Source organism: Nannobrachium achirus, assembly GCF_963921795.1.
Source record: "Nannobrachium achirus genome assembly, chromosome: 18".
NCBI classification, from domain to species: Eukaryota; Metazoa; Chordata; class Actinopteri; order Myctophiformes; family Myctophidae; genus Nannobrachium; species Nannobrachium achirus.
This window is the reverse complement of record NC_137825.1, coordinates 20,468,033-20,487,175: the sequence shown is the minus strand read 5'-3', so window position 1 is coordinate 20,487,175 and position 19,143 is coordinate 20,468,033. Positions and strand designations below refer to the sequence as shown.

The following is a 19,143-nucleotide window of genomic DNA, read 5'->3' as shown; positions in this document are numbered from 1 at the left end:
CTCCACGGCCCAGGACCACGGATTAAAGTAGTCCGTTTCCATGCCCGTTTAAAATAACATACTGGATGTGCGTTTATCGTGCGTTTTAATTGGGTTTTTAAAATATGGGTTCCGTTGGTACAAATAACATGTGTAATTGATATCGATCCCGAGGTTACGCATTTTTATAGCTTCAAAATGTCGTGCATTTCACACCGGGCAATCGGGCGCCCATCCGTGTCACCATGGTAACTCTTACGCCAGGCCTAAACACATTTGTGTGCGTGTGTCACAGAGTACCGGTAATGGTGTGTGTGTGTGTGTGTGTGTGTGTGTGTGTGTGTGTGTGTGTGTGTGTGTGTGTGTGTGTGTGTGTGTGTGTGTGTGTGTGTGTGTGTGTGTGTGTGTGTGTGTGTGTGTGTAGGGGCCTGGGGGCAGTATATTTCACTGGCTTTAACTTGATACATGTTATTATAAACGCTTTATTAACACACTGGTTCCCAAACACTGGGTCGGGACCCATTTGTGGGTCACAGACCATTTTTTATGGGGCACGGCTTGAGTAAAAATGTATTTTCCTACATAAAAAAGAAGAAAAAAATCCACTCGTTTTGGTCCTGGGCAAACTTCTTATCTCCTTTGGGTCTCGACCTGAAAAGTTTGGAAACCACTAAAAACATATAAAAAAAAAAAGACTGGTACCCATTTATGTTTGATTTCAACCTTTTTTTTTAATGTTGGAAAAAGTGAGACAATTAGTAATGTGGCTAATATGCAAGACTAAGAGACACACTATCGTGTCACAGTCGGTCACAAGGGGTGGATGTTTTTGTATAATTTAATAAAATTGCAAACATGCCATTAGAGTAAATCAATAACACCATCAGTAACTTCATCCTGACATATACCTGCAATTAAAAACAAGGAAGAGCAAACATAGTCAGCAGCATTTTCTTTAGCATTTGGGTGGACATGATGGAAGTCATCACTCAGAAAATTCATACCTGTTAAAAAACAAAAAACAAAAAGATTTTCCCCATGTTGAAATGCAAAGTAGGTACCATATTTGGCGGTTTTAGTAAATCTGACTACATTTACTGAGGCTAATCTGTCATCAGTTTAAACTTAAAAAAAGCACATTGTGTTTCAAAGAAATCCATAGTTATGAGCAACTGTAAACATCTTCCTGTCCATGTGCATGTTGCGATAACTTTGTATATGAAATATAAAAATACCTATCAACGTTACAAAATAAAATAAATTAATACAATTGTATAACAACATGTTCATACACATACATTATGCATGTGTACATAACAAATAACACAGAAATATAAATGGTAAATGAACTGCATTTATAGAACGCCTGTCTAGTCGACGACTACTGAAGACCATTCAATGCGCTTTACAATGTACGTCACATTCACCCATTCAGACACGTTCACATACACACAGACAGTGAAGTCAGCCCTGCTCATTGGGAGCAGTTAGGGGTGCAGTGTCTTGCTCAAAGACAACACAACATGGGAGGAGCCAAGGATCAAACCCGGTTCCAAGACGGCCGCTCTACCTCCTGAGCCACTGCCGCCGCCATTGAGTCTTCTATTGCCGAGATTGATATCGTCACAGTCGGGCAGAAACCTTGTATCTCCCAAGTTTCACATTTGTAAATCTTTTTGCAAAGTAAAGCACTGCTTCGTCATATGGCCATCGCACAAAAGTAGTGAAAACAGCCGATCTACAAGCACACAACGCCTCGCGGTGAGAGGCGTTGTGTGCTTGTAGATCGGCCGTTTTCACTAGTTTAAATCATTTTAAAAATGATAAATACAAAACAAACCGTTTTGGACATACAAGGTTTCCACCCGACAACGACGATATACTGATATGTTCTAATTGGACTAAAGTCGTTTACAATTTAAAAAAAAACACCACCACAGCTACCCAATACTGAACAAAGTTAGTGGAATACGAATATTTACTAAGCAGACAAACTTGGTATAACATTTCAGTTGGCCTAATTGGCAAAAGGAATGATATTTTAAGACAATAGTACCTCTGTCATTCCATATTTTTGGCTGATTCTCATATTCTCATGGTCATGCCTGGTCTTAGTTAGGTAGAAAAAGCAGGACAACCTAGCAATACAAACAAATAAAATAAAGGTCTGCTGTTTAGCTTGTAATGAGCCATTAATGACTCATTAAGTATTTAGTGACACTGTCAAAAAGTATGTTAAGATGTTGTATGGAATACAGTCATCTTTGCACTGCTTAATGTTGTACAATATTAAACGTGTAATATTGCTATCAGAAGTCAGCAACAATATAAAGTAAATCATTTGTATATGCATTGCTTTTTCTGTGGTCCACGGTAGATCGATTTGGTGATGAATTATAAAAGGGGAAAAAATCAAATAAAAGTGTGTCGTTATGTGCACCTATCCAAACTTTAACAATCCAAAACAATATTTTCATTACTAAACTGTAGAATAGGACTTGGTAAGATAACGCCTGAGAATTTTGCTCTTGTGGTTTCCCTAAACCAGATTAACCAGCAAATCGACAGGGCCTGAAGATTGCAGTAGCTCCTCTAACACTGTACATTAACAATGGGAAAGTTTTCCTTAGTTTATTCCCTTTTCTTGGGAGGGGGGGGGGGGGGGGATTCCACTGCATTCCATTCACTTTTCAAGTGAGGCAACAAGAACTGATGAGGTTTCTAAAAAAACAAGAGGTTTGTTGGGTTTTTCGTTTATTTCCCCTCGATATACCGACAGGGGAAGGGCACAAGCAGCGTTAAGTCCCGGAACGTGAGGAGTTATGGCTCTGTGTACCCACTAAGACCATGGCACTGATAGGATCACATAAGTCGTCTTCGCTACTCTGGAAGTCGCATTAACGAAGACATCACATACCACCACGGTTGGCAACTTGTGTAGTGTGTAGTCGGAACAGCACAGGCGCTGCAGTGTCTGTCTGTGAATGTTGTGCCTCTACCCCATCAGCCTCCTGATCACGGCAGGTCTGGAGAAGGGCCAGCAGTACTCGTTGGGGACAGGCCCGTTGACGTTGCACTCAAAGAAGGAGAACATGGGGAACCAGATGCGGGCCCGGCGACTCTGCTGGTAGGCCCGGGTGTTGGCCAGGGTGTGGTAGTACAGGAAGAGCCTGGTTGTGATGTAGAAGGCGATGAAGACGTCGATGGAGTAGTGTTCGTGGGCGGCCAGGATGAAAAAGATGCCGAACAGGTTCAGGACCCAAGACAAGGTGTGAATGAAGTGCCAGTTCCTTGGAGTGTCTGTTGAAAAGGGGAACACATGTTAGAATTCTGGAACTGGTGTTTGGACACGCATTTAAAATGAAAACCCCCTGTCCCATTGCAAAAACAATACACAACAAAGCACCTTATTGTGCTTATTTTTGTTGTAGTACTGATATAGGACACTGGGTGGCAGCAAATGTACAATATTTGCGGTACAAAATGTACACAACTTTTTGCTTGATAAAATAAAATAGCATTCTAAATACGGGGGTGCATATAATAGTATAGACCACTCACACTCTGTGACGAAAAAGTTGAGCATGGTTATGACCACAGTGTGACCACTAAACATGTAGTCACCGCACGTGTGAACTCCCGTCAGGGTCATTCCAAAGCCACTCCATATGGCCAACGCTCGGTGCAGTTTGGCCCACATGTCGCCATACATCTGGAGTTGAGAGAAGAGGGAAATGACAATAGGAAGGGGAGGATAATCGTTATTATACTTTATCGTGATAAAGAATTACGTAATAAAATAATAGTATTGCAGAGATTTTAATTTATCGTGACCTTTTCCTCTGTCATACAATAGGATGAATAGCTTGTTGAGCTGCAAATTCAGTACCACTTAAACCCTCTACTTGATAAAACAGACCGTTAAAGAGTGCATTTGGTACTCTTATTTCACTTTACACAACAATTCGCCAAAAATAGCCAATCTACAAGCTCATAACGCATTGCTTTGCAATGTGTTGTGAGATAGATCGTCTATTTTTGGCAAACGTTACCCCCAGAATAGGGATTCTGGGCATTCACTTTAACAAAAGTGGCATTTAAAGTTTTAAGCATATTTCGATTATCACAATATCGCTAATGGCAATCACTTTTGACACAATAATTGTGACATGTCATTGTCATTGTCATATCGTCTCATCCCTAAATGACAATGCTGTTGACACTTTTACGAATCCATGAAATTCCAGACGTCCATCTGATTTGAGAGTCATTGGCGGTTGAAGGGATTAGGGAAAGCCAACTAGAGATGTTACCGATCAATCGGCAATGGATCGGATCGGGCCGATCAAAGCATGATCGGCGATAATCGGTGGTTTAGATCAAAAGGTAAATTCACCGATCCGATCGGATCGGTGCATCTGATCAACCAGCCGTTCAGTATGCCCACTTGAGGCCATTTTGGGGTATTGATTTCCACAGTGCTGAAGGAATAATTAGTTACTGCTATGATAATAAATACATCGTAATGCTGGTAAATAACTATAAGGCAAATATATAAATGAATTCATGAGTGAATGAATGAAATAAAGTTAAAACATTAACATTTAGAAAATATAAATAATAACTTGATCGGATCGGTGATTAATCGGGATCGGGTGATCAAACTTTTGTGATCGGTGCTCGGTGATCGGTTCCAAAAAACCTGATCGGACCATCCCTAAAGCCAACGGTACCTTTCCTGAGCACTGCAGATGCTGTCCCGGGACAGACAGTGAGGTGACGAACATGGTGATGCAACGCAGCATGAACACCGTTCCCATGAGGCTGCACAGGCGCCGCAACAGAATCGACCTGCAAGTGACCCGTAAAACCTCAGTTTTATTATCTTAAACACTTTCTTGTACAACAAACTGTGAAAAACGCTACAAGCTCACAACACATCGCACCGTGAGTTTGCAGATCTGCTTTTTTTAAATTAATGACATGTCAGAAATAGGGATGTCAGGTTGAAAGTAGTTAAAGGGGAAAACCACCCATTTTCAATATTGAACTATGTCATTAATATATCTTAGAGGAGTTAAAAATCAATAAAAAGTTACCCCCTTTCTGTGCTGCCTAGAACTGGAGGATTGATTTTGGGGTTTGTATTGCAAATCACCCAATGATGACATCACACCGGTGTACTTTGCAATACAAGCCCCAAAATCAAACCTCCAGTTCTAGGCAACACAGAAGGGGGGGGGGGGGGGGACTCCTCTAAGGTATATTAATGACATAGTTCAATATTGAAAATGGGTGGTTTTCCCCTTTAATTGACATCATACACATCTAGCAGCTTAATCCTTTCCGGTGGGAAGTGATACGGTGAAGTGAAATGGAAAAACATAAACGCCTGGTGATTTATAATGGTTTTGGCAGTGATGTTACTCCACCTGTGTTTATGCAGCAGCAGAACCAGCAGCCAGATATTGCAGAGAATCACTCCACATGCCTCGGCCATGGCAAAGGCCCACGGTATTCTAGGCACACTGTTAACAGAAATAAGTGGTTTAAATCCGTTGATGGTAGATGACAAATGGTCTGCATTTCTTTTGCATTTTATCCAAAGCGCTTTACAATGTGCGTTACATTCACCCATTCACACACCGACAACAGAGGCAACCATGCAAGGTACCACCCTCATCGGGAGCAGTTAGGGGTTCAGTGTCTTGCTCAAGGACACTTCGACACAAAGCCAGGAGGAGGAGCCGGGGACTGAACCCTCTGAGCCACAGCCGCCACATTGGCAAACTACTGTAAGAAGACTTGGCAACCAACTGATTAGTTAATGAGCAAACAATAGTTAAAAAAGGTCAAACAAACTTTAAATAGCCTACCAAACTAAATCTCTACATTTTAAAAGAACCCCTTTGGAACGCCACAGAGAACAGTGTATCCAGTGCCACTATCATTTTATGGGCAAATATCCAATTAGGAGTTATCACACAATTCATGCATAATCTACAACCCAAGCTATTTACCTCAATTTAAGAAATAATCTGTCAGCCTTTATGAACTACCACTACCACTTGAAGTGGGAGATACCCTGGACAATGTGACGTGAAATGACATCTTGCTAAAAGCTATCTGGCATTTTCTTGCTATCAGCAACCCAATTTCATCAATACTGGCCATAAACAAGTCACAGCTGTAACTCAAACTAGGCCAGTCAAAAAGAACAATACAAGAACAGACGCTAGGATTATAGAAAGTATAATTCAATTTGAGATTTGTGTCAAATATAAAGTGATACAAATCAAATGTATTATTATTATAATGATGGTATGACATATTATTAAAAATGCAACGCAACTGTTTGTTGCTCCACTATGAAAACATTTCATTGTTCCATTTGAGAGCTTACTCCTGTTATCATGAAATACAATGTTTGTGTTCTTTACATTTTAGAGGACTTGCCAGAGCAGGCCAAGGGCCGATGCATATTCCACTTTTAGAGACAAATTTATTTAACTAGAATATGACATCATTCAGACTTCAGAGGTTCGGGTACCGTCATTAATTCGGCTGTTCGGTGCCAGCAAGATTTTGTGACTCCCCGAACCGAAATAAATTTGTCTCTAAAAGTGGAGCATGCATCGGCCCCAAGTGTCTTCACACCAAACGTGATAACCCACCTGTCTAAGAAAATATCTGGTAGGGGCGGGTAAGTGCGCATGTCAGGCACCCTCTCATGGACAATGACCATGACAAAGGACGTGAACCCAAAGACGAACACCACATAGATAGAGCTGAGCACAGTTTTCCAGCACTCCGGGTCCAGGCGCCTCGTCTGCTGTTTATATTTTCCATTGGTGTACTGGTGATACTCCTCCCCGACCGGCGCCGTGTCGGCGTTGTCACAGTCTCTGCCCTGTTCTCCATTGCACAGCCAGTCCAAACTACCTCCAGCGCCCGTGGGGCTCTGCCCGTCAAAGGGCAGGCCCAGCTCCTCCAGCACGTCAATGTTCTGCTTCTGGAGTTTGCGGACCGACATCATGATGCGCTTAATGTCGCCCAGAACCTTGAGCTCTAGGGGTGGCGAGCGGAGGTCATACTCGCTGAGGGTCAGTAGGCTGGTGCCGTCCAGGCGATGTCTGTTACACAGCAGGTCCACGTAGTCGCAGAAACCCTCGTCTTTCAGCCACTTTGCCACATGCTTGGTGGTCCACCGGCGGACATTCAGCTGGTCCATTTCCCTCCACACACACTGTAAAAGAATAACAATTTAAGAAATCATTCCACGTAAGTAAGTGCCTGACTGCTTATCAAATGTTTGGAATCATCCGTCATGTCATGTCAGTTTCACTGATTTGCTGACAAGCGTGCAGGAGAAGGCTAGAGGGAAGTAAGCTCTTTTTAGTCACATTATTTCCAATGAATCAGCAATACTGGATACAGTGTGATTGGAGCAAGTCAGCAACATAGACAGAAAAGATACATTCTTACACAGAAGAAGTCAAGAAGACAAGTGCTGACCAGTGCAGTCAGGCTGAGGATTAGGAAACACACATTGGGAAATGGAATCTGTGCAAGGGTTGTTATGTTGACACGATGAACACCACACCCGTCTATTCACCATTGACACCAATAATGTTGTAGGCGAGAGAGCAGAGACAGTGCTGGGATGCCAAGTTGCCAACCCATTACATAAATACCGGTAGGCTCTTAGTGGACTTATTGGTCTAGCAGCCCCTTGACCCAAATCCTATTACTCACCTGAACTTCATCCAAGCAGCTCAACCTCAACCTGGGGTCAACGAACCTAGGGTGGCATATCGATATGAAACCTACATGGTCGATAATATGTCAACATGCAGTGTGTCTCTAGTCTATCTATCTATATGTTATAAGGACATCATTATCACCACAGATTAAACCACACCTTTATATTTTAAATAACATTCCATTTGAAAGTCATCAGTCAGGCAGGCGTGCTTGAGTGAGTCAGTGTTCTAGTACAGTAAAGCCTTGTCATGCCAAGCACCGGAAACTGTCCATCCATTAGTTACTGTGTAAAAGCATGTTACTGTCGGGATGTAACTATATTGTATTACAGGCTAACAAGCTGAACAGCAGTAGCAGGCCATGTTTTTAGTCTATAATGACACATTGGGTGTATGGTTCTCAAAGTGGGGTCCGGGGACCCCCAGGGGGCCCCCAGCTAAATAGTTAGGAACCAAATGGACCCTTATGGGTATGTAACTCAGAGTGTACAAATGGAACCAAATTAATGATATGGGCCCTGGCCTATTAGGGCGGACTGAGATGAGATCATGAGACTCCCACCGACCAAAACAAAACATCCCCCATCTATCTCACCACTGTCACCAGGCAGTCCTTGAGGGGGTTCCAGATGGTCCCCAGCTAAATGAATGATGGAGAGTTGGTGTCCAAATGGACCCTTATAGATCTTTAACTCTTGTGTAAAATCAAACCAAATGGACCCGTTAAGGTTTCATTTTTACACTCTCAAGAGTTACATTATTGTTTAGCATCTACATTACTTAATTTACCAGACTACACAATTAGATAATGTAGAATAATTGTCTTTTGATCAACGTTGGCCTCTCCTATGGTACTACCAACATCAATACAGCATGGAATCGTGGACAAAATCCTTGTCTGAGATGCTAAATCTCATCAAACGGTGGTCCGTGGCTCAAATGCCGAATAAACAACGGTCCTTGGACGTGGAAAGGGGTTGAAATCCACTGTGACTAAAGGCTAATTTAGCATGCTAACGACGCTATTGCTATCTATTGGCGCTGTTGAATAAGGTGGACTCACCCCTATCACCGCAGTTCAGATGTAACAGGAGCTGATGATGCAAGCAAACCAAAGCCTAGCTGTTGTTTCAGTTCGCTAGCTGTATGGCATCTCACTGCACGGCTCTGGTGATGAAATCCTATTGAAATGTGTTGGAATGATTAGTGGAGATTTGATGGAATTGGAAATCATTTCGCCTTTGCCTCCTCTCTGGTTAGCATTGGCATTACTGTGTTGACAACACACCGCCGTAATACCCCGAAGTGATGCGCACAACGGTATTCATCAGCCTGGTCCACTCTAACCTCGCCTCACTAGGTCCACTCACTGGCAGTGGTGGGGAAAAGTACTCACATCACATCATGTTTGTTTTACTTGAGTAACTAAAAGTATCGATACTGCAATGTAGAAATAGGTAAGTAAAGGTCCAGTAATGACAAAAGTATAGCCTACAAAAGTATTGGCACCAAAATGTACTTTAAAGTACCAAAAGTAAAATACTCATTATAGCAGAATATATGTCCCATTTCAAGTTTTCAAATGTGCATAAATCTTTTGAAAATAGCAGATCTACAAGCTCACAATGCGTCACATTGCGACTCATTGTGAGCTTGTAGATCGGCTATTTTCAAATGGCCTAAATGTATAGGATTTAAGTGGATAATGTTATGTATGTTTTGTAATAAAAAAACTAATTCTACAAAAAGGTTTTCAAATAAATGTAGTGGAGTAAAAGTACAATATTTGGATCCGAGATGTAGTGGAGTAGAAGTAAAAGCACTTTGAAGTAGTAAGTAGTTACTAAGTACAGTACTTGAGTAGGCTGCGCGTGTCATTACCACTTTATTTACACTACTGTTCAGCTAATCCACTGGTATAGTTGTCAGTAGTTGGGATACAGTGACGTCTAGTGGCCAGAAGGATGTACTACAGCATCTGTGCAAAGTGCAAACTGTTTAGCAGGGAATGTGTAGATTTTTTCCCCAAACAAAAATGAAATGAGCTCTACAATGTTACTCATCTGTCTGTAACTACGGTATTATACAGAATGTGTTCATGAATATGATGAAATGTTATCAAAATTGTGCGAAATAAAAACGTTGTGTCTCTGGGTCACTCTTTTAAATTTAGAGTGGGCTAAGGACACCTGTCCTTGTCACTATACCAACATGGTTGCAGTGAAGCCCCACAGGTCTTTGTAAATGGTGGCTAGAGGAAGCTCACAAGACTCAAATAGGTCGTTTTAATGGTATCAAAGTGTTCTGCGGGGTACTGTGAGAGTGGTCAGTCACCATGAGTCTCCAGAAAAAGAATATCTCCCCAGACTCTCCCTCTGTCAAGGACTTGGAGAAAGTTTTGTATGGTGGCAAAAGATTTGGCAATCCTGTGGATGAAGTTTGGCCTAGGGTTGTCCCGATACCACTTTTTGGCTGACCGAGTACAAGTACGAGTACTTCATTTTGAGTACTCGCCGATACCGAGTACCGATACGAGTACAATTAATAATACAAAATGTGTTTAAATTACGTTTTTTTTTTTTTTTTTTTATATCAGATGTTCCTCATTTTCTGGCTGTATATAACACATTAATTGCATTGCTTTCCCAGAACGTGGCACCACTGCCACACTTTTTACTTTTTTTTTCAGGTTTAGCCCATGGAAATTCCTGTACTGTGCATGATCTTCTAGATCTGCTATGCTCAAACATTTTGTATTTTTACTTTTGATACTTTAAGAGAGAGAGAGAGAAAGGCGAAGTGGCGGAAATCACAGGGTACTCGGGCGCTTTGTGAGCAGTATCGGATGAGTACCGATACCGCAAAATAGGCCGGTATCGGGGCGAGTACCGATACCACGAGTACCGATACCGCATCCCTAGTTTGGCCTAACCTATTCATTGGAGACATGTAAGTTTTGAAATCAGTCTGTTCTTTAAAAAAAAACAGCTTATAAAACTGGCAAAGCATCTGTGTCATTTCAGATATTTGTGTTGACTATTTTGTGTAACCACTGGTTTAAAGAAGGTTAAAGTTAATTCAAGTTCTCTTTGGGGTGCTGACAGCTCTTTGGTTTTGGGCCATTTGTGTTTCAACAACAGACACAGATAATAGGTTTCCAGGTCCTGGAAGGTGTCATTCTGCTCAACCAGGCTGTTTCCTGTACATACAAACAGGTCAGTTGCCAATGATCGCTACGTCTTATGGAAGCTGGGGATCACTCATGTTCTGAACGCTGCCCATGGGAGGATGCACTGTCAGGGCAGTCATGCCTTCTACGGATCCACCGTGGACTACCATGGGGTGCCCGCTGACGACTCGCCATCTTTTGACCTCTCACGTTATTTCTTCCCCTCTGCCGAGTATATAAACAATGCACTTGACACGCCTGGAGGTAAATAGCCCTAACCCATTGTGTTGATGTTGTTATTATTATTAGTAGTAGACCTATTTATTATTATTATATTATTACTACTAGTAGTTCTACTATTAGAACTAGTAGTTCTGTTATTACACTAATAATAATTATTATTATTATTAGTGTGGTTGCCCGACAGGACAACACACTGTAGTCCTGGGTAAACTTTATTTCTACCACTTTTTGTGGTCACATGTTCAGATACTGGATTCTGATTGGCTTAAAACAGTGGTAAATCAGCCAACAACCTTGAGTTGGCTCATGGACCCCGCCCACTGTGGTGTTGCAGTTGATTGTAACTAAATAACCTTGCAAGTTACAACTGTGTTTTCTTTCATTTATATGGTAGAAGTTGTAGAAAATTTGAGGGTTGTGGGTTGTTACCACTGCTGAAACAGTGGTAAATCAAATCAGCCAACAACCCACTCCCTCTCATGGTAAATGGCTTACTTTTACCACTAGATAAACCTTTGTAGTCGATGTAATCCTGGGGAAACATGGGGAAACTTTATTGTCACCACTAGATAAACTTCTTTGTGAATCAGATGCCATTGGTAATTGATGGAAATCAGATGCAATTGGAAACTGAAGGAAAAACATTTGAGGAGTGGTGCTAACTCGAGTATTGGTCGAGCTTCACATGACAGTTAACTTGCTGTAGAATATAGTCACGGCAACCACACTATATATAACTTTCTAGTTATTATATTATGTGGTTTGGTTCATACAGTATATCGTTGTTGTCGGGTGGAAACCTCGTATCTCCGAGTTTCAAATTTGTATGTTCTCTCGCAAAGTAAAGCCCTGCTTCCACTCTCTATCAGAGTCCAGGGTGAAGAGCTATTCACTTCACCACGGTGTAGTTTTCTAGCTATCACCTAAAAATACATAACAAAGCCTAGGTGATAGCTAGGAAACTACAACGCGGTGAAGTGAATAGCTCTTCACCCTGGACTCTGATAGAGGCTTAAGGCCGCCACACAAAAAGTAGTGAAAACAGCAGGTCTACAAGCACACAACGCCTCGCGGCGCGAGGCGTTGTGTGCTTGTAGATCGGCTGTTTTCACTAGTTTAAATCATTTTTAAAATGAAAAATGCAAAACGAACGGCTTTGGACATGTAAGGTTTTCACCCGACAACGACGATATGATGGATATAATGATGAATTGATGCTTTAGCCTAGGCTTAATCTTGTCCAGCAGCTAGGATCATTGTCCACTGTGCTGTTGGGGTGAGCAGGTCTGCTTCCCTGGTCCTGGCATACCTAATGATCCACCATCATTACTCCCTCCTGGATGCCATCAAGAAGATCAAGGAACACAGGTGGATCTTTCCAAACAGAGGATTCCTGAAACAGCTTCTTGCTCTGGACATGAAATTAAGCACAATGTCTAAAGAAGAAGACACAAGCAAATGTTACCCATAAACTACACCAGGGGTCTTCAACGTTTTCAGGCCAGTGGCCCCTTAGTTGAGAGAGAGATGAAGCAGGGACCCCCACAACCTTTTGATAGATTCCATATAGTTTCATTCGTTTAATTTGTGTTTTCAAATATTTAACCACTTGAACCGCTAATACATAATAAACTGTTCTTTTTTCCCCTCTACACCAAACCTCTTTGCCGGAAATAGCCAATCTACAGGCTCACAACGCCTCACAGCGCGAAGGGTTGTGAGCTTGTAGATCTGCTATTTTGGACTCCGAATATGGACACTAGGGTTCAAGTGGTTAATATAAAAATGGAGATTTTTTTTCTTCTATCACACAAAGATTTGGAGGCCCCCCTGTAGTAACTCTGAGGGTCCTCAGAGTTACCCTAGGGGTCCCGGACCCCCTGTTGAAGACCCCTGAATTACACTATGTTAATGTATTCAATCTTATGAGAATGTCTTTCTGTTGGATGCAGCTGATAGCATAACCTTTTCTCTGCATCTCTGCAAGTGCTCAATTTTCCTTGAGCAGTCAGAGCAGAGAGAGAGCCAGCTACATGAGCAATTATATTCTGTTATATAAATGCACTATCACAGAACACTGTCAGTGATCCAGTACAAGCAGTGCACTTTAACATTTTGTCCATAATTGCATCCAATTATCAGTGCTTATCCGATGATTCATCTGTTTGAGGTTTATTACTAAATTAGAGTCCCAGAGTGCTGTGAAAAACCCCAGGCCCAGGCTGTGTGTTGTGTTGTGTGTGCCCCCCTGCATGAGTAACGCTACACGCTAGGTTAAGCACTAAATTGGGTAACTGTCCGGTGACAGCAGATAAACACCTGCTCACTCGGATCACTCTGCACTGGAGTCGACAGCGGCTGCTTTATTCCAACAAACATTTGGACTATAGTAATTGATTTCAGTGGCGGATTTTGAATAAAAATGCCAACCAAGAGAGACAAGAGGAAAGAGTACCTAACTGTGAAGGACTTGCAAAAGGTTTTGGACTCGTGCCCACTACAGCTCAATCCAATTGACGAGGTCTGGCCCAATATATACATAGGGAATGTGTAAGTATTCATTTTCTCCTGGATTTATGCCTCCTACGGCATTTTGCATGTCAAGCACGTGAAAAATCCATGCATGCAAATGTTATTGAAATCAAACCTCAAAGCTCTTATTACATAATGGTTCTACTGTACCTTAGGCAATAGTTCTATTGTAGACAAAAGCATTGTTTTGACATGAAAAGAATATACTGCAACAACACAATCCCGGCATTCACAACAGAATTTTTTCTCTCTTTGTCTTGTTAGGGCAATAGCCCACAACAAGGCAGCCTTGCAGAACTTAGGTATCACTCATGTTTTAAACGCTGCTCACTCCAAGAAAGGCAGCATAGGGGACCAAAGGTTTTATGGCAACGACTTTGTTTATCTTGGCATTCCAGCAGATGACTCCACTCACTTTGACCTGGACGTATACTTCAAACCTGCCGCCGAGTTCATTCATAAAGCACTGAAATCACCTGATGGTAGGGACTCTTCAGACATCGTTCTTATAATGCAATGATATGTACATCATTTCAATTACTATACAGCTTTGTATCATCCACCGGACAATCCCAATTATCATGCAGTCCGGCAGTTATAAAGCAGTCTGACAGAGTCATCTGATGCAAAAATATGACCTTTTTCACTCCAATTTCCCGCACATCACTTTTATCCTTTATGTCACTATATGAATCTTAAATAAACCCCATTCATTCGACATCCTGGCATCCCCATACTGTCTTTTCAAAGTCACCTGTCATTACAGCACCCAGAACAACTTATAATGGCACGGTGTGACAGGAATACCTTATTTTCAGCCAGCAGTAATAATAAGGGTCTTACCTTGCAGAATGTAAGTCTATAATGTAACCATGGCTCCTTTCAGAGTTGCTTTCAAGCAGAGGACAGGACGGGGATTAATGTGACAGCCAGACCCAGTCTGCAAAGGGACCTTAAATGAACAAAGGCAATGAATTGTGGACTCTATTTTTAGCTCACAGAGGGGGAAAAGAAAGGCCACAGTTTTGAAGCGGGCAGTCATGTATGATATTAATAAGACGGGAGCTTTCCTCGCTAATCTGTCCTTCACGTCCCTCTCGTCTTCTCCCTTCTGCAGGAAAGGTTCTGGTGCACTGCATCGTGGGAATGAGCCGGTCATCTACCTTGGTGCTAGCGTACCTGATAATCTACCACCACATGCCCCTTAAGCGGGCCCTCCAGAAACTGGTCCAAAAGAGACCAATCTATCCCAATAAGAACTTCCTGGCATTGCTGTTGGACCTTGATCTTCAGTTGACGAGAAAAAAGAGAACGTGCTGTCTCCTCTAACGTCGGGGGGGCCATTCACACGTGTAAGAAAAGATGTCTTAGCAAACGTGTTGTGTAGCTGCCGAACAGGCACCACAAATCAAGAAGGCTGAACAATAGAGAATGATACTAAGGGACTATATGGCCTGCTGGAAGGCTGGCAGGCCCATCAAGAAGGCTGAACAATAGTGAATGATTCTAACTACAGTATATGGCAAGGGTCTTCAACGTTTTCAGGCCAAGGACCCCTTCGTTGAGAGAGAGATGAAGCAGGGACCCCCACAACCATTTCATAGATTCCATATAGTTTCATTGTTTGACAGCACAATCATCAGTGTATTTTGGATTATGTGTGTTTTCAGATATTTAACCACTTGAACCGTCAATACTTAATACACTTGACATTTCACTCTGTACTTGGTCTGCTCTTTTTCCCCTCTGTTTGGCTAAAGTTCTCAGAATTTGGACGCCAGGGTTCAAGTGGTTAATTTAAAAAAGGCGAAAACGGTTTCTTCCACAAAGATTTGGAGGACCACCTGTTGTAACTCTGAGGACCCCCTAGGGGTCCCGGACCCCCTGTTAAGACCTTATATGGTTTTTACTTAAAGTTATACCATGTAACCTTTTTTATAAAACAAATCTTAAAATGGTCCTAACTGTTAAATCGCTAAAGTTGTAGAACACCCACTCCGTTATTTTCAGCTCGGGGCCCGGTTTTCGCGGAAAAATTACGTCATCATACACTACCGGCCAATCACAGCGAGGGTTATACACTGCCGGCCAATCACAGCGCATCTTGAAGTGGGGTCGCTATCACAATAGAGCGGCCATATTTGTAGGCGCCCTTGTGTCTCTATACTCGGGTGAAGGAGTCTGTTTCTCCGGAATGCCTGAACGCACAGGAACCAGGGACCCCTCTAAAGATAGATCTCGGCGAGGTGGAGGCAGACGCGGGGGTGTGACCGTGGTTTGCTATAGAGCTACGGACCACTAGTTGAGCAACTTACACAGTATAGCTTTAAAGGACGACGTCACTCATTTTCAACCCATCTTCATACTCCCCTCAGGGGAGTCAGGGCGAGGTCGCACCAATTCTTAACCATCTGGCCAGTGGGTTTCTGAACTATCCACAGCCGCCCTCTGAGACACAGACCAAGTGGACAAAAATGTTATCATATTATAATGAGCATTAGTGAGGAACAATTATATGAAGATAGATTGAAAATGGCTGAAGTATTTGTGAGATGGCCTATTATTCAGCAACTTGTTACTGTGTTACAGCAAAATTGACCAAAGGAAATGCTCGACTATGCATTGCTTTATATATCTGTAGGTGGCACGTCCTTGGAAATGTAATGATAATGTGCAACGGAAACTAGAAATACTGTAGCACGGTTGTATGCCTCCGCCAACCAGTTGCAGTTTACATCCATGGCTGTCCAGACTGATATAATAGTACGTACTGTATGTGTGGAAGTCTTTGAAGGAATTTAATAAAATGTGTTAAGTGTATTGTTTGGCATCATGGCAAAGCTTCATTATTGAAGCACTGCATCCATGTTATGGATGCTGCTCAAAAGAAGCTATACATTCTATAATGTGGATGCTTCAGTTGAACCCAGCACCACAGAAGATGTATTCAATCACCACAGTAATAAGGAGGTCATCCAAGATTAGTGTCACCAATTCAGCAATTGACCAATTGTGAAATACGGTCATAATCTCCCCTTCTGTTCCGGAGTTATGGTATTAATGTTTTAGATGATGTGAAAGAAATCATGTCCAAGAGTCCAAGTGGAGTTTTGAGTCAGATTCCACGAAATACTGTATCAAAAAAATATATTTTTCCACAAAATTCCATGCAGACGTTGCTGAGATACCACATTCATGAGAATGGAATGTACAGGACGTGACCACCAATATGTTCACTTCATCATTTTGATCTCATTACACATTCAGGAGAAATGTTGTCATAGTTGGTGTATGTATTCATGTTTTATTTTAGGCCACATTGACCTTTGACCGCCAAATTAAAACCCGTTCATCCTGAGATATTGCATACACAGTCTGCACAGACGGACAGTCAAAGTTCACTGTCTGTCCTTCTGCGTTCCCTCACAAAAAAACAAAAAACGAATCAATACGCAGACCGAGTGAGATCAAGAAATTAGTTCACTGATGTCATTAATTAAGTGCACAAAAGTGGATTGCAGCATTTCTCCATGGAGAGCAATGAGTGTGTGCGGCAAGCACAGGAGCACAAGCACCTCTGATCTAATTCTCCTGCTTTTGAACAACCGGCGTGCCAGCCCACTCTATCTCTCCCTGTGCTGGTGGCTCAGATAACGGTTGAGGAATGCAGAGGATGATGCCAGGATTATTTTGAGCTGAGATTCAGATGTTAAAAATGGAAAAAAGGTTATGGGGTAGATTACCGAGGAGAGGGCTTGACAGCGCCGCTGTCAACCTGCACGTTGCTCTTTGCAAAGGGAGAGACCCTGACAGACACCGTTTCAGTCCAAGGCAAGTGTGTCTACTAACAATGTTATACTTAGCAGAGGTGTGGGAGATATAGGCCTACGCCTGCGTTGTGCAGTATTATATAGAGTAGGTATGTATAAAACACAATGTATGGATTTACATATTTCCTTCCTTCATTTGCAAGTTAAACATGTTTGTAAAAAAACAGGGTTTTTACACGAGTAGGCTATGTGTTTTGATTGTGCTGAAAATGCATGATGGATCATCCGCACTCTTCTTTTATTAATTTTGCTCCACAAATCTAGACGAGCCGCGCATCCCCAAGGCAAGAGAGGTAAGTGTAATACATAAACCCAGCAGGACAAGGCCTGGAGCAGGTGAAAAAAAAGGGGGAAAAAAGAGCCATTTTTATTTGCCCTCCATGTTAACCGTGGGCACTTTCCCATACGTAGCATCTTTAATTACACAGAAGTGGAGCAGGAAGGACAGGTTAGCCTAAGGGGGGTTGGGGGTGGGAGGGGGTATGAAAGCGGAGCTGCAGCTTCAACATGTGCACGGGGGAAATCAGTTGTGTGCCCTGACCGTGGGAGGGGAGGGTTGTACTTATAGATCAATGAAGAGAAAGAAGTGCCTCCAGGTACTCCAGGCACATGTGTTGCACTTGCACACACTAGACACACGTTGCCTTCACCTTTTAAGATTCATACTCACACATGCAAGAGAGCACTCGCACATGCCAAGTGCACATGTTCCTTTTTTATGTATTCGTTTAACAACTTCAGCCATATTTCAAAATTAAAAATAGCTGAAGATAGCTGAATCAAAAGCTCTCAGCGTGTTGCAATGCAGTGCACCGTGAGCTTATATACTGTATAATATGCAATTTCTATTTGAAAAAATTTGGGGAAATGTTTGACCTACAATGGCATGTCCCAAATAGGGACAGCAGCCTAATCTCGGTTTCTTAGTGAATACATATGTTCTTGATATGCACAGGCCCGTCCAGTATACAGCAAGTGCATGACCTCTCCCTTGTGTGTCTGTGCGCGCGCGTGCACGTAAGTGTGTGTGTGTTCAGTGCAAAGCCATTCAGGGCGATACAGAGACAGAGACGGATAAAGCCATCAAGATGTTTGAGTGCAGCGCCATATGCCAGAGTAGCTTTTACAAAAGGTCACTGAAACAGATTTTGTCTCAGTGACTCATCTCTATGGACATGACAATAAGTCTCAAAACCCCACTCCCGAGAAGCACATCATAGAACCATTTATACTTCGTCGTACGTCAGTGTCATATGCTGAAAATAGCAGATCTACAAGCTTGTAGATTAGAAATTTTCAGTGTTGGACACTGTTGTACGAGGGAGCATAACATGTACAGTAAGTGTTGGTACGCCAGCGGAACGAGAACAGGCAGACGAGCTGCCTTCGGTTTCTTTACTATGACAGTGCACACAACATTTGTATGATCTCAGCCCGGAGCAGAATCACACAGCTGCCTAAATGGATGCAAATGTATACAATATGCATACCAATGATCACCGATGCCAGTGTATCAATTTAAAATGCACAGGTTGGGCTTGCCTGGAGGAAATGAAAAGCTGAAGTTTATAGGCACTGAATAGCAATCTACTTTATCTCAGGAAAGAGGGAGGTTTACCAAGCATTA

The 19,143-nt window shown here is 42.3% G+C and overlaps 3 protein-coding genes across 4 annotated transcripts; 2 read left to right on the top strand and 1 right to left on the bottom strand.

The window, feature by feature from the left end:
- Positions 1–1,831: 1,831 nt before the first annotated feature.
- samd8 (sterile alpha motif domain containing 8) lies at positions 1,832–8,989 on the bottom strand. 2 transcript variants are annotated; one of them, XM_080748067.1, is made up of 6 exons: positions 8,806–8,989; positions 6,654–7,225; positions 5,412–5,507; positions 4,713–4,830; positions 3,541–3,691; positions 1,832–3,279 (listed from the first exon to the last, which is right to left on the bottom strand). In XM_080748067.1, exons 2-6 carry the CDS (start codon positions 7,208–7,210, stop codon positions 2,975–2,977), a joined length of 1,227 nt encoding a protein of 408 aa, XP_080604193.1. In that variant the 5' UTR covers positions 7,211–7,225; positions 8,806–8,989; the 3' UTR covers positions 1,832–2,974. The 2 variants fall into 2 exon arrangements, with proteins under 2 accessions (XP_080604193.1, XP_080604194.1); XM_080748068.1 differs by lacking the exon at positions 8,806–8,989 and having other exon boundaries at positions 6,654–7,504.
- Positions 8,990–10,077: 1,088 nt separating this feature from the next.
- LOC308302960 (dual specificity protein phosphatase 13A-like) lies at positions 10,078–12,625 on the top strand (the record flags this gene model as incomplete). Its single annotated transcript, XM_080747279.1, has 4 exons — positions 10,078–10,180; positions 10,664–10,691; positions 10,958–11,175; positions 12,402–12,625. The coding sequence occupies 4 exons, from the start codon at positions 10,078–10,080 to the stop codon at positions 12,623–12,625; spliced, it is 573 nt and encodes a 190-aa protein (XP_080603405.1).
- A 951-nt stretch (positions 12,626–13,576) lies between these two features.
- LOC308303296 (dual specificity protein phosphatase 13A-like) lies at positions 13,577–15,015 on the top strand (the record flags this gene model as incomplete). Its single annotated transcript, XM_080747635.1, has 3 exons — positions 13,577–13,704; positions 13,951–14,168; positions 14,804–15,015. The coding sequence occupies 3 exons, from the start codon at positions 13,577–13,579 to the stop codon at positions 15,013–15,015; spliced, it is 558 nt and encodes a 185-aa protein (XP_080603761.1).
- Positions 15,016–19,143: the final 4,128 nt, after the last annotated feature.